At 37.3% G+C, this 14,633-nt stretch overlaps 1 protein-coding gene across 7 annotated transcripts in view; it reads right to left on the reverse strand.

Annotated features, from left to right (window-relative positions):
- RSPO2 (R-spondin 2) overlaps positions 1-14,633 on the reverse strand; it is a 172,960-nt gene that overhangs the window by 57,121 nt on the left and 101,206 nt on the right. For 6 of the 7 annotated variants that reach the window (XM_037738710.1, XM_017529002.2, XM_017529001.2 and 3 more), the window contains 2 exons: positions 11,707-11,850; positions 9,048-9,236 (listed from right to left, as the gene is read on the reverse strand). In XM_037738710.1, coding sequence (XP_037594638.1) covers positions 9,048-9,236; positions 11,707-11,850 — 333 coding nt within the window. The remainder of the gene's footprint in view (positions 1-9,047; positions 9,237-11,706; positions 11,851-14,633) is intronic. The other variant, XM_017529003.2, reaches the window with a different exon arrangement.

A 14,633-nucleotide genomic window follows, 5' to 3' on the forward strand; every position in this document is an offset into this window, starting at 1 on the left:
TTTTCACATAATCCCATATTTCTTGAAGGCTTTGTTCATTTCTTTATATATTTTTCTCTAATCTTGCCTTCTTGTTTTATTTCATTGAGTTGATCTTCAATCTCTGATATCCTTTATTCTGCTTGGTCGATTCGGCTATTAAAACTTGTGTATGCTTCGTGAAGTTTTCATGTTGTGTTTTTCAGCTCCATCAATTCATTTATATTCATCTCTAAGCTGTTTATTCTCGTTTGCATTTCATCAAACAATTTTTCAAGGTTCTTAGTTTCTTTGCATTGGGTTAGAACATGTTCTTTTAGCTCAGAGAAGTTTGTTATTACCTACTTTCTGAAGCCTGTTTCTGTCAATTCATCAGACTCATTTTCCATCCAGCTTTGTTCCTTTGCTGGTGATAAGTTGTGATCCCTTGGAGGAGGGGAGGCATTCTGGTTTTTGGTGTTTTCATCCTTTCTATGCTGGTTTCTTCCCATCTTTGTAGATTTATCTATCTGTGGTCTTTGTAGTTGGTGACTTTTGGATGGGGTCTCTGAGTGGACTTCCTTTTTGTTGATGATGAAGTTATTCCACTCTGTTTTTTAGTTTTCCTTCTAACACTCAGACCCCTCCACTGTAGGACTGCTGGAGATCCACTCCAGATCCTGTTTGCTTAGGGATCACCTGTGGTGGCTGCTGAACAGTAAGGGTTACTGCCAGTTTCTTCTTCTGTTATCTTTGTCCCAGAAGGATACATGCCTGATGTCAGCCTGAGCTCTCCTTTAGAATATGTCCCTTTAGATATACAGGGGTCAGGGAGCTGCTTGAGGAGACAGTCTGTCCCTTATAGGAGCTCAGGTGCTGAGCTGTGAGCTCTGTTTTTCCATTCAGAGCTGCTGGGCAGGAATGTTTTAAGTCTGCTGCAGTGGAACTCATAACCTCCTTTTTTTCCCAGGTGCTCTGTCCTGGGAAGGTGGGGCTTTATTTATAAGTTCCTGACATGCTGCTGCCTTTTTTCAGAGATGCCCTGCCCAGCAAGGAGGTAGCCTAATCACAGTCTGCTAGCAGAAGCATTGCTAAGCTGCCGTAGGCTCTGCCCAGCTACTATGTGAACTTCCTTGCAGTTTTGTTTATAGAGGTATAGTTAGTACTGCCTCGGTAATGGCGGTTTGCCTCAGTAATGGCAAACTCTCTCTGTAAAGGCAGACTGCCTCGAAAATGGCAGATTGCCTCGGTAATGGTGGACTGCCTCATACTGGTGGATGCCCTTCTCCCAACAGAGCTGTACGGTCCCGCTCCAGCTGTGCTTGCTGTGAAATTCTCAATCCAGAGTGTTTCTGGTTGCTGGTCTTTGTGGGAGTGGGACCTGCCAAGCCAGATCACCTGGCTCCCTGTTTCAGCGCCCTTTTTTTCAGCTGAATGGGCAACTCCATCTCCCAGGTGTTCCAGGCACCAGTTGAAATGGCCATCCAGACTTGTGTGAGTTTTTATGTGGAGAAAACCCGCTGCACTGGCTGAAACAGCTGTGGAGGCTCATGGTGCCTTTCTGCCCGGGAATCTCCTGGTCTGTGGGCAGTAAAAACTCATTTGGAAATGTGTTGTTCACTCACCCTCTGAATTCTCGCTGGGAACTGCACTCCAGAGCTGTTCCTATTTGGCCATCTTGGATCATCTCCAAGAAGATAATATTAATACAAAGTAACATTAGGTCTGAGTATCATATTAACACGTCAGTTGTAAAGCAAAAACTACTGCCTTAACATTTTTAGGTTAAATTCATCAAAAATAATTGCCACCTGTTACACGAAGTAATTTTATCATCTTAACTACTTCTATATGATGACAACATGAATCATGCTGAGACTTTAGTAAAATTCTGTCATCCTTTTCACTAAAATGTTTGTCTTCTGATCATGAAGGATATCTACACACGCAGCTCTAGGTCAATCTAGTAGCTAGAGAAGTATTACAGGAAATCTAAATGAGCAACCCAACTGCTTTTTTTAAATTATTATACTTTAAGTTCTGGGGTACATGTGCAGAACATGCAGGTTTGTTACACAGATATACATGTGTACCATGTTGGTCTGCTGCACCCATCAACCCGTCATGTATATTAGATATTTCTCCTAATGCTATTTCTCCCCTGCCCCCCACCCCACACCCCCGACAGGCCCTGACCCAGCAATCCCATTACTGGTATATACCCAAAGGATTCTAAGTCACTCTACTATAAAGACAGGTGGCACTGTTCACAACACCAAAGACTTGGAACCAACACAAATGCCCATCAAATGATAGACTGGATAAAGAAAATATGGCACATATGCACTGACTGTTCTTTTTATCAACACCATTTAAAGATTCCAGAGAAGTATCTGATGAGGTGATGAGGAGAATAAGTTGTTTTTGTTTGTTTATTTATTTGTTTTTGAGAAAGAGTCTCACTCTATCCTATAGGCAGGAGTGCAGTGGCACGATCTCTGCTCAGTGCAACCTCTGCCTTCCAGGTTCAAGAGATTATCCTGCCTCAGCCTTCTGAGTAGCTGGGATTACAGGTGTATGCCACCATACCTAGATAATTTTTCTATTTTTAGTAGAGACACCATGTTGGCCAGGCTGGTCTCAAACTTTTGACTTCAGGGGATCTGCCTGCCTTATCCTCCCAAAGTGCTGGGATTACAGATGTGAGCCACCACACCCGGCTGAGAATAAGTTGTTTTAAGAAATGGTTAGGGCATTTATACTTAAGACTTTCTTATCTTATAAAAGGGAAAAAAGAGTCTTCTTATGGAGGAGGGAAAATATATACCACTGACACCATGTGTGTCCTATTAAAGTTGTTTTTATTTTGGAGGGTTGTAAAAATCATTTTATATATTTTATATGACCATAAGAGTAGCTTACTACATAGAAGTTTGGGTCTTCAGTGGCATATGTAGTTGAGAAATTCTTTTTACAAGTACCCATAAAAGAGACTAGTACGTGCTGCCCCAGACTACATTGAAATGGGGCTGGTAGAGATTCCAGATGGGAAGCTTCAGAGAACAGAACAAAGGTGAGGCTTCTTCCACTAGTTCACTCACTCCCTGCCTCCTCTGGCAAGCAAGGCTGGCACTAGGATTGGCTCAAAATGAAACTGAGAAAAGAAGTTGTCTCATGTCCACCCCCATAGCCCCCATGTTATGAGTGTTTTTCACCCCCTTATATTTATGTTTGTGTCTATGTATATGCCCAAGACTGTACTTAATTTGGAGCCCCCTTTTCTGTGCATTTCCTCAGACCCTTACCCTCCAATATGCTAGAATTAGTAAATCTGAAAGAAATCATTCCATGAAAAAAAACCTACTACCACCACCACCACCACGTGCCAATTATTATCCTCTGCCAACTTTCAGGAAATGAGTAAAAATATTAAATATGCCAGTATGGGCTTGGGGGAGAAAAGGGATTCCTCTTAAGAGTCTGTTAAGACCCCTGAAGCAGGAATTTCAGACGCTTCAGTTACTGAAAGGGATGTTTAGAGGCAAGTGGATCTTTGTTTAACATCAACTTAATAATAATACATTAACATTTTAGAGTGGCTACTTACGGGTAACCTCCCAGTTTATACTCACTTAACACACACACACATACACACACACACACACACACACACTACATTTAGCTTTACATTTGGAAATGTAAATGGAAATGGAAATTTACATTTCCACAGTACCTAGAAAATAGTATAACTTGCTTAACTTAAAATGACTAACACAAATCATTTATTTCTCAGAGAGACATCATAATACTTTAAGCACAGCAAACAGAAAGGCAATAAGAATTTCCTTTTAGATGCTCTCTTCTTCACATAAAAATTTTAATATCGACATTCTTGACAAACTCTAAAAGAAAAGAGGTTCTCTCTTATCTCCTCTCTTCCAAACTACTCTTTAGGGTGACATGTATAAAGCAGACCACATAAATTGCAACTCAAAGGTAAACAAAACATAGAGAAATATAGAACATGTGTGCATAGCATATGTTATTGACCCTGTCCCATTGAAAAATGTGCTTATTTCCTGCTCACAATCTACAACCTTCTTTGGTTATATTATCTAATACCTAGTCCACATGTTCCTGTCAGTTACACACACACACACACACACACACACACACAACGTAGATTAGAGAAGTCTTACTATTACCTTTAAAAAGTAGATTTTTCCAGAGATTAAGGTTCTAAGTGGCAAATTTGTATTTTCTTTCATTTCTTACCAAGAACCACTTTTGAAGAAAAAAAAAAGCATATAAAATTAAAATAGCATACAGTAGCACATTTCATATTTAAATTTTAGCCCAGTACTAACAAAATGTTACTGGAGCTTAAAGAACTGCTGTGAGTTGAGGCAGCCATCAGCAAAAGACTCAAAAAGCTACCCCAGCATATGCCAAACCATCACCTTAATTACTCTGAGTCTGACAGTTGAAATGTGTCAGAAAGAAAAACTATGCTGGGCACAGAGCCATCTGATGTGAGGATGGGATCAGGTTACCCAGGGCTTCTGTGTAGGCCAAGGAGAATGGTCAGAGAGGACTGTTGGGTTTGGCTCCACCCAAGGCAGTCTCCTCTAGAGGGCGGGCTTTGAAAGATTAAGGATGGCAACCACAATCTTGAAGCCACATTTTTCCCCTTGCCAACCAAGGACCAATGACTCTAAAGGAGAATAGGGCTTTCACAGGGGAAGCTGAATCAAAGCAAAGCCAGTGGCTCAACACTTTGGCCTTTATGCAGTGCCCTTTGGGATATGTTTCACCAGTGATTCCAAATTGGAAGGGGTGGCAATAGCAGGGTACTATGTTGTTTAAAAGCATTTGTAGAGCAAAAGTAAAATGATATTTCTGCATTGGAGGGAGAAATAGTTAAAAGTTGGGTACTTTAATGTTGGACAACCATGGCTTTATCTTAAGTCTTTATCATAAAGACCAAGGAAAAAGCGCAGGAAAACAGGTTTTCTAAGCAGCAAGATGATGGTCCTACTCTCTTGGTTCTACCACCAATAACTTGTTATGTATCACCTTGGACCAGTCAGAGCCTCCATTGAGCTCAGTTCTTTCCTCTTCCCTAAAATATGGCAGAAGAATCAAGGATTCTCCAAAAATAATTTCCCTTAGAGCTTCAAAATATCTTCTTCATTTAGATCTCTCATCAAATGTAACTTCCTCAATTTTCCTGATCACCCTACATAACATAGTATACACTAACCCATTCATTAGCTGCCTATCCTCCCTATCACAGCCCTTGTCTCCACATGAGATTAAACACATTCATCTACTTCTTTATTGTAGCTATTCTTGCTAGAAAAAAAACTAAGGACTCTTTGAGCAATCCCATGCCTAGACATATGATTGGCACATAGCAGTGCTCGACAAATATCTGATGAAGTAAATTAACAAAATGAGTTGTGATGGAGCTTGACAAAAAAAGGAGTCCCATACAGATAGTACAGAATATTTTCCGGTTGAGGTCATGATGTTGGTCCATCCTGTGAAAGAAGAGAAGACTACAGCCACCTACAGATGATATTTTGTCCTGTACATGAGCATCCTCCAACATCAAACCTTAGCAACCACAAATTTGTTCTTCCATGTATCATTTAAACATATGACAAAAACATGTTTATACTTTTGTATTAAGATTCCCTAATGTATGACATGGCCCAGACTTGAAATTCTTTCCACTTAAAGGTTCAGGTTATATATTCATAAATTAGTCCCAATATGATTAATTTTATTAATTAGTACACTTGAGGAGAGGGCAAAGGGAATGGAGACAGTTATATCTGCAATGAGTACAGCTTTTATTTTCAGGTAATTCACTCTTTTTTTCACTTGTTTCCTATATTCACTATACAATATTTTTATTCTCTCATTCATTCTCCATCTTTCTCTTTTTTCCATGATCTTTTATGCTCCCTTTTGTCATTCTATTTACTTCTGCTATATTGGTAGCTATGTCACAGGTCATGCACACATTTTAAAAGAATCTTGTTTAATCTTTGAAGGACCAAACAGAGTCCTTCCTGAAGCAGGAAGCTGGAAGCTGCTGGATGTGGAAGGCTCGGCAACTGCAGGGGGCAGCTACTAGGAAAGTGTTCAGATCCTTCATTGTGAAACTATGCTCCTGGCCTTCCAAAGTCTCTTCCTCACCTCATATGACAGCCACGGAACTTGCCTGCATCTTTTGGCAATTAATCCTAAAATCATCAGATTTTAGAACAGAACAGGATCTCAGAGATCACCTACCCTACAAACCCTCAATTTTAAAAATGAGGAAATGGAGGCCAAGAGAGGTTAAGTGACTTGTCAAGAATCATGGAATTAATGAGTTGACAGGATGTAGGGACCCAGATATCTCTACAGACCAGGACCCTGAAGAATGATTGTTGGAAAAGCCCAGGAAACCTTATAGGTTATGCTATCAAAAATGAAAGAAAAAGATAACTGATCTAAAGGAAAAGTTTGGGAATGAACACTGAGTACTTCAAGTGTAAATCAATCTACTAAAGATATTTCCAGATATTCTTTAAAAAAAAAAAAAAAAAGAAAGCAAATAAGCATATGATAGTTAAGGAAAAACTAGGCTAAGCATTACACTGTTTTTTTCAAACTCTTAAAGCCATTTGTTTTCATATTTAATAGTTTTCAATGTAATATCTTATATGCATAGTGATGACTATACCATTACACTGACCTCTAACTTAATGCCTTTCAGTAATCGAAAGCAGCTGATTCTAACGTGCTGCTGCTTTCGTGTGAAGGAGCTTAAGGCTGCGTTTGTGTGCAATCAGGTTAAGATTGGCTCCAACAGGAGAAAAATCCATACATATGTTGCAAAGATCTTAAAAAAGCCTGTATTCTCAACCTGATTACGACTTACATTTTTGCATGGTTTGTCAAAGCAGATCACTGAAATCAAATCAAGATGTAAAAAGGGATAAAGTGGCTTTCTTCTCCATTCTTCCATTAGTCACCATGACCTATTGAAAAAAGGAACTTTTCCCTCTCTCACCTAAGGCAAGGTGGGATACTCCCCAGGAAGTTATGCCAATTTTTATCAATATGTGCTCAAGTTACAAAGCAAATTTTCCAGTTTTCATCTCCTACATTTGTAAATATAAGTTGCTTTGTTACAGAATAATTTGCCATTTCTCTCAACATTTAGTTTCCTTTTATTAAACAGTAAAAAAAAAAATTAATATAACTTTGAAAACTTATTTAAAGGTTATATAAAATTGATTTGATTAAACTGAAAATGTAGATGCAAGAATTAGAGCTATAGCTAGTCTTTCCTAATAAGTAAAACCTGGTAAAACTTCAGTAAGAATTAAATCAAGTCTGTTACTGGTTAGCTTGTCAAAAGGAGATTCGCAGATGATACATAAGCATTTGTTTTGGCATAATTTAAACTGCTGACACTATCAAGTTGTATTTGATTAAGATAGTATGTTGTTGTTGATAACATAAAAAATACAAATGCAATAAATATTATGGTTAACAATCTAGCTATTATCTAGAAAATTCTCAAACAAGACCGAGGCTCAGTCAAAATAAAGAGTTCTGGAGGAAAGGCTCTTGTTACATATAAGCGTGTTTGTTATAGGAGCATTTTCAAGTTAATTTTTGCTATTAATGTAAACCACAATTGGGGGACCACATTGCTGGAAGAGGAATGGGGGAGGGGCTAGTTATATAAACAATACATAACAAAGAAAGTCTTTATTTTTCAATACCTGAATACATCAGGTTTGTTTTTAGGGAGAAGACTGCAGGTTAAATGCTCTCAGCTATCCAAGAAATGCCTTATTAGTTTTTAAGAAAATATTTTCTTATATTTTGACCAAAAAATACCTAGTTTAAGTGAACAAAACCATCCTTGTTAGTGGAAAGCAGACCCACAAAAACTTTGTTTCAAAGATCCAGTAAGGAAAATCAAAACTAATTCAAGAGGAAAAGCTGCTTTCCTAATAGTAGCTTCTGAATCTGGATCTAATAGGTCTCAAAGGCTGACTGGAGTCTTCGAATCTTAAAAGTTTTGTCTTTCTCCATGGATCATAGACACTCTCTCTGAGGCTGCATAACACAGTCATAAACCTGTTTTAAGCAGTTATATATTCTGTTTCTGGGCTATGGTCATAAAGCTGAAAAGCTATGCACCAAAAAACAGAATGAAGGCAAACAAAAGTTGTAGTTATTTTACAGAGCAGTATTCCAAACACAACTTTCTTTTTCACTCTTCTATTTTGAGCAAATGGTGACGTAGCATCTACTAGTGATAAAATAAATGTAACCCAGTGATTACTGCTTTAGGGAGGGCACAGTGACAGGGCTCAGGCCTGCATTTCAACTTACTGATTCCACGCCGGCCAGCACCTCAGCTATGTACTCTTCCAATTTCTAAATGGACCTAATCCTGTTATTACAGAATAATTACTGCAAATCAGCACAATTACTACAAAGATGTGAATAAACACACACATACCAGTAGCTGTTTTCTACAAATTATCATCAAAACACAGAGAAACAGCTAATTGTGGTAACATTAAGACAATGTTTATTCCTCCCAGTGTTTGGGCAAGTTTATTTTAAGTTGTCATCTTCAACTAGTAACGACGCAGATGATTTTACAGACTCCATAAACCTTTCTAATCTAAACTCTTCTCAACTGAAAGTTGGCCGCTTCCCTCAGAGCAACATCTGCAAAGGCCTGATTTCGTAAGGACCCGCTTTTATGGTACATTTGCAGAAAAAGCCGCTAAAACACATTTAGAAATCTTATTTTAGAAAGCTAATTGCTAAGGTACTCTCCTAAATTATGCTTAAGGTATTATGAAAGTAATAAAATGTGCACTTAACATTTTTCACAACTGAAGCATTTGTTTTTAAATAAGTACGACAAAACTTTATCCTCTCACCAATATTATCGGACTTCCTTCATAGATAAATAATTATTTTTGGAAGGGAGGTAGGTAGAAAGTGGGAGAACTCAGAAAGCACATAGTGCATAGTAGTGATTATATATCCAAACCTACCTCCTGGACAATGCCTCAATGCCATCTTGCATCTCCTGGATTCAGCAATGGTTGGACACGGTATTGTGTCTTTTGCTGGCTTTTTAATAATTTGCCGTGTTCTGGTTTCCAGACCCCATTTAAATCCACATGTGCGATTATTTCGGCTACAAGTTCCCCATTCACTCCAGTGACCAACTTCACATCCTTCTAGTAAAGATTGTTAGAAAAACAAAAAAACACAAATATGTAAGTTAGTATCCATTTGCTTCACTGACATCAAATTTACATAGCAGTGTTCCTTCATTCCCACTTCCCCCTGCCTTCAGATACCAAAAATTAAAGGGTACAGCCCTTGAAGACCTATACTCGCCTTTCGGAACTTTAATTTTTTGAACCACAGGGTATTTCTATCAACAATGAAAAAAAAAAAAAAAAGAAAAACAAAAACAAAAAACCCAATGTCCCTTAAGTAATTCATAAGCTGTTACTTTCCATTTGTCTTAGTTCAGTTTTCAAAGGGTACAATTGGTCAGTTATATTTTTTCCTTCAGCTTTTAAGTTCAGGGGTACATGTGCAGGATGTGCAGGTTTGTTACACAGGTAATAGTGTGCCATGGTGGTCTGCTGTACAGATCATCCTAATACCTGGGTATTAAGCCCAGCATCCATTAGCTATTCCTCCTGATGCTCTCCCTTCCCACATCACCTCCATCCTGACAGGCCCTAGTGTGTGTTGTTCCCCCACATGTGTTCATGCATTCACATCATTCAGCTCCCACTTATAAGTGAAATCATGAGGTGTTTTGTTTTCTGTTCCTGCATTAGTTTTCTGAGCATAATGGCTTCCAACTCTATCCTTGTCCCTGCAAAGGACTTGATCCCATTCTTTTTTATGGCTGCATGGTATTTGATGGTATATATGTACCATGTTTTCTTTATACAGTCTATCGCTGATGAACATTTAAGTTGATGCCATGTTTTTGCTGTTATGAATAGTTCTAATGACACTGAAATGTGTAACTTTTAAAAGAGTCAGCAGCTGAAACCTAAAGTAGAAGACACTATTTCCTATCACGACAGAAGACAAAATTTTACAGGCTAATTCTGAAAGTGCCTCCACCAAATCCACAAATGTATTTTATTTTAGAAGCACTTGGTGAAAAATATGGGGAGCTTGTTTTGCATTTTGATTTTTTCTGTTCTTTCAACAGGTGTCTGGAGACCATGGTTCTTATTCCCCATATTGGTGTTGTACATTACTACAGTTTGAAAACTAAACAGATGTGATCAGTCATTTGAAAATATATGTTTTTACTACATATGTAAAAGCTTTTAGCATCCCCTATGTTAAGTCCACATAGTGGAAAAAAGGCTACCCTCCAACTCCCCAGAGAGGGAGAGGAGAAACTAAAAGGATAAAGGTATACAAAGCTAAACCTCCTCATCCACTTCACCATTAAAACTCCTCTTCTTACTACTGAATGAGGGTTTAGGCCCAGAGTCCACATACAATTAATATTTCCACCTTCTAGACCTCAGTGGTATCATAGCTGCTTCTTAGACTTTTCATAGTCAATTAAGATTTTTTTTAATTCAAGGAATGCATCAGACTCTATAATATGTTTATAGTTAAGGATTTCAGCATTTCCACTGAACATTTGTAATGTGTGTGTCCTGCCTCTCAAAAGCAAATTCAACATTCTGAGTATGTTATTCTAGTGACTTTCTTAATTGTGGTGCCTATATAAATGTATTAACTCGCATATAAGTAGAAACGTGAAAGTGCCTATTTATTCAAAAACTACTTATTTAAATGTCTTCTCTGCAAGCTCTCAAATGTACAATTACAGACTACTTCAAAATTTTTATAGAAAAACATTGTCAATTTTCTTCTAAGTCTCCATTTTAAGAGATGTAAAGTCTATAACACACAGCTGTGTTGTATATCATATCAGATATATAACACCAAATGAAATTCTGGGGGTGGGGGGCATGTCAATATATCCATGATTAGATTAAGAGATTCCTCATAATGTAGCCACTGACAGATCTTTACCTTTCAATCAGTGGTATAAAAATTCCAATGCATTTTACTAACACTCAGAAGATATAAAATTTATAAAAGGTGTATTACCATTTTCACAAATAGTGTATTTATTAAATTATGCATTCTAGGTATATAAATTTAGTAAAATTGTTTTAATGCATTTGTAACATATAATCAACAAAATATGGCACAAATAATTTATTTTCCATTTTTTTTCTCATTTACACAAACAGCTAAGCAAGCAGCTCTGTAATTTCTACACATAGCACAAGCAATAAAGTAGTTGGTTCACGTGGTATTGCTGAAAAATTTTCTTCTAAACAAAATGTTTGTCTCTAACAGTTACTAATAATTTATTAAGAAATGGATGTATTACACAGGTGATTAAAAAACAAACTTAGTCGACACTTAAGTAGATTAATCTAGCAAATGCACAACTAGCAAATTTTATACCAAGATACGAGACTGTCCAATTTGTCATGATACTTAAAGTCAGCAAAGAACGTAATTTTCAGTTCTGATGAACAAGAGAACCAATTTATTTTTCAGTTTAAATATATCCAGCATGCCTATTTTCAAGAAAAAGCTGTTAAAAGTCGCAGTTTGAGAGTTACATTAAAAACGACTCACCCACACATTCCATGGTTTCTTCTAATGGTGCAAACCCATCTGGACATTCATCAAAGCAACGGCCTCTATGCAAATAAAAGCCTACTTTGCATTTGGTACAAAAGTCTTTGCTAAAGCAAGAATCACAGTTTTCTATTCTGCATCCTAAAAGCAATTTTAAAGAGAAAAAAGAGAAAATGTCAAAGAAATGTACTTGTTTTACAAATAAAATGTTTACAAACTCACTGGTTAGCCAGTTTGAAATGCTCATGGTCAGAGAAATATTGTTTAATTCATTTGTTTTGGTGCCATCTCATTCTAAATCATTCCTGTCTCTTCCAACAGGTTACCACATCAATAATCGAAGACAGGATGCCAGCCCAGGGCCCCAGGCAGCATGAGAACTTTCAGAAATGTTGTTATTCTCCAGATTGGATTAAAACAAAAAATTCTAAAGAAAAGGAAAACATTCCTTCTACAAATTATTTGCTGCCACTATTGAAATCTGTCTGCCCTCAAAAGGCCTACAATGGGAACACTGTAATAAGCATTTGGGTATAGTAAATGAGTTAAGAAATTTAATTTTTAAAATGTTTTAAAATGCATGGTCTATTTTATAGGGCACTGGTGAACACTGGCACCTACATTCATCAGAGGGTGACTTGGGGGTGGGTGGAAGTTTGGGTCATTTTGTTGAAAACCTACAGTGTGTCAAAGGCTTTATATGTATTTCTACTGAATCTTCACCATAATGCTACATGGTGGGCCATAGAATCTCCACTTTGCAAATAGGAAATCTGGAACTAACAGAAAATCACATAGTAGCAGCTGAATTGGTTCTGAAAGCCATCAAAACCATCTGCCTTTTAAATCTATTACCTTTCTCTCTATAACTCACTAACTGAAATCTGCTACAAGTTTGTGAAACAGATGTGCTTTCAGGTGTGTTACATCTGGGTGTGAATACCAGGCTCTGCCCTTACCAACTCTGTAACTTTAGACAACTATATGCCTCTCTGAGTCTCTATTTCCTCCTGTATGAAACAGGGGGTAACACTGACCTTACAAAACTATTCTAAGGTTTTGTAATAATATATGTAAATTGACAGGCTCATAATGGGTAGTCTGCAGATAGAAGCCACAGTAAATTAGAAACATGTATATTTTCACTAAACCACACACATTACAATAAGGTATAAAAAGAAGCAATAATTCATAGGCTTGTATTCTAGATCAGATTCCCTGGTAGGCCAGTAACATCTGGGCCAGAAATCCTTGGCATGCACAGGTGAAAATAAATACACTCTTAACTACTCTTCAAGGAAAGTAAAGAAATTTGGAGGACTGGTAAATTGAAAGGTCAGGTTTTCAACAGACTGTATGTACCTTATTACTTGTAACAGTTTTAACTGATGCAAATGATGGCACATAAAGTGCTATGAAAACTCTGACATCACATGTATTCATTTAACAAGCCTCCAGAACTATACTGTGTGCTTTAAGGATTCAGAAAATCTTTTAAGCATAAAGTTCTATAAGCAAAGAGATAAAGGGGTAAAAAGTGTAGCCAAAATGTGAAATCACTGAAGATTTTAGTGATTTAAAGGCTAAATTTAAAGCTAAAAATAAATTTCATTAAAATAGATCACATAAGAAATGACTGTGTCTAGACTTATTAAAAATGCCAACTCTTCGCCTTTCAATTTTGAGTCTAAACAGGCTTTTTGTATTAAATGACCACTATGAAGCAGCTAATGCAACTTCTAAAATGTTACCAAATTTATAAACTAAACACCAAATATGTGTGGGTTAAAGTCCACATACAAATCTACTCTATTGCTCCTTTGGTGGGGAGGGAAATGGTGAGCACGGAAGAACAGTTTATCACCCCATAAAAGGTTCGTTTGTAGTGTTAACTTCTGTAACCTATATTTTAATAAAACCATGGTCCATAACTGGTCAATAACCTCTTAATCATGGTCAAAATACATGACCATTATGTCCACAAATTGTTAGTTTTCTTGCTATATTTTTAAAAAAACAAGCAGCCCTTCCTGCTGTAGAGTTACTTTCCAAGAAATAGTGATTAACGTTTAAAAGGATAAAACAGAACTAACGGGTGAGGAAGAAAAAAAGCATTTATACTTAAAGAGAAAAAAAAGGACTATACACTTCATAAATCAGCTATCATCTACAAGGCCTGATTTCTCTTTAAAATATACCCATACCAATAAGCTTTTTGGTCAAAAAGTTACAGCAACAAGCATTTGGAATTAATTTTACCAGGTCCTTTGCTGATCTTTATTGTTACTTGTAGCTCCCTTTCCTCATTTCATTCCATGCTCCTAATACCAGTTCATAGAATATGGAACTGCTGAAATACCTGTCATTCTCTGTAAAGTGTTTTCTAACTTCTTCAAGTTTAAATCCTGCTAGATGAAAGCTTAATTATTTGTTCTCAAATTTAAGTAGAATACAAATATGATATGTTCAAATTTAAAAGTACAAGATGAATTATAAGTAATGACCTGGAAAACCCATAATTAAGTTAACAACAACAAAAAAAAGACAAGTTGGCTGGGCATGGTGGCTCACATCTGTAATCCCAACACTTTGGAAGGCCAAGGTGGATGGATCACTTGAGCTCAGGAGTTCAAGTTCAGCCTAGGCAACATGGTGAAACCCCATCTCTACAAAATTTAGTTGGGCATGGTAGTGTGTGCCTGTTGTCTCAGCTACCTGGAGGGGTCTGAAGCAGGAGGATCACTTGAGCCCGGGAGGTCATGGCTGCAGTGAGCTCTGTTTGTGCCACTGCACTCCAGCTTAGTCAACAAAGTGAGACCCTGCCTCAAAAAGGGAAAAAAAACGGCAAGTTGCAGGGTTGCAAGATATATATAGTATGACACAATAAAACTATGCATGCATGTGTTCATGTGTATGAAGTAGCT

Source organism: Cebus imitator, unplaced genomic scaffold (assembly GCF_001604975.1).
Source record: "Cebus imitator isolate Cc_AM_T3 unplaced genomic scaffold, Cebus_imitator-1.0 Scaffold56, whole genome shotgun sequence".
Lineage (NCBI taxonomy): Eukaryota > Metazoa > Chordata > Mammalia > Primates > Cebidae > Cebus > Cebus imitator.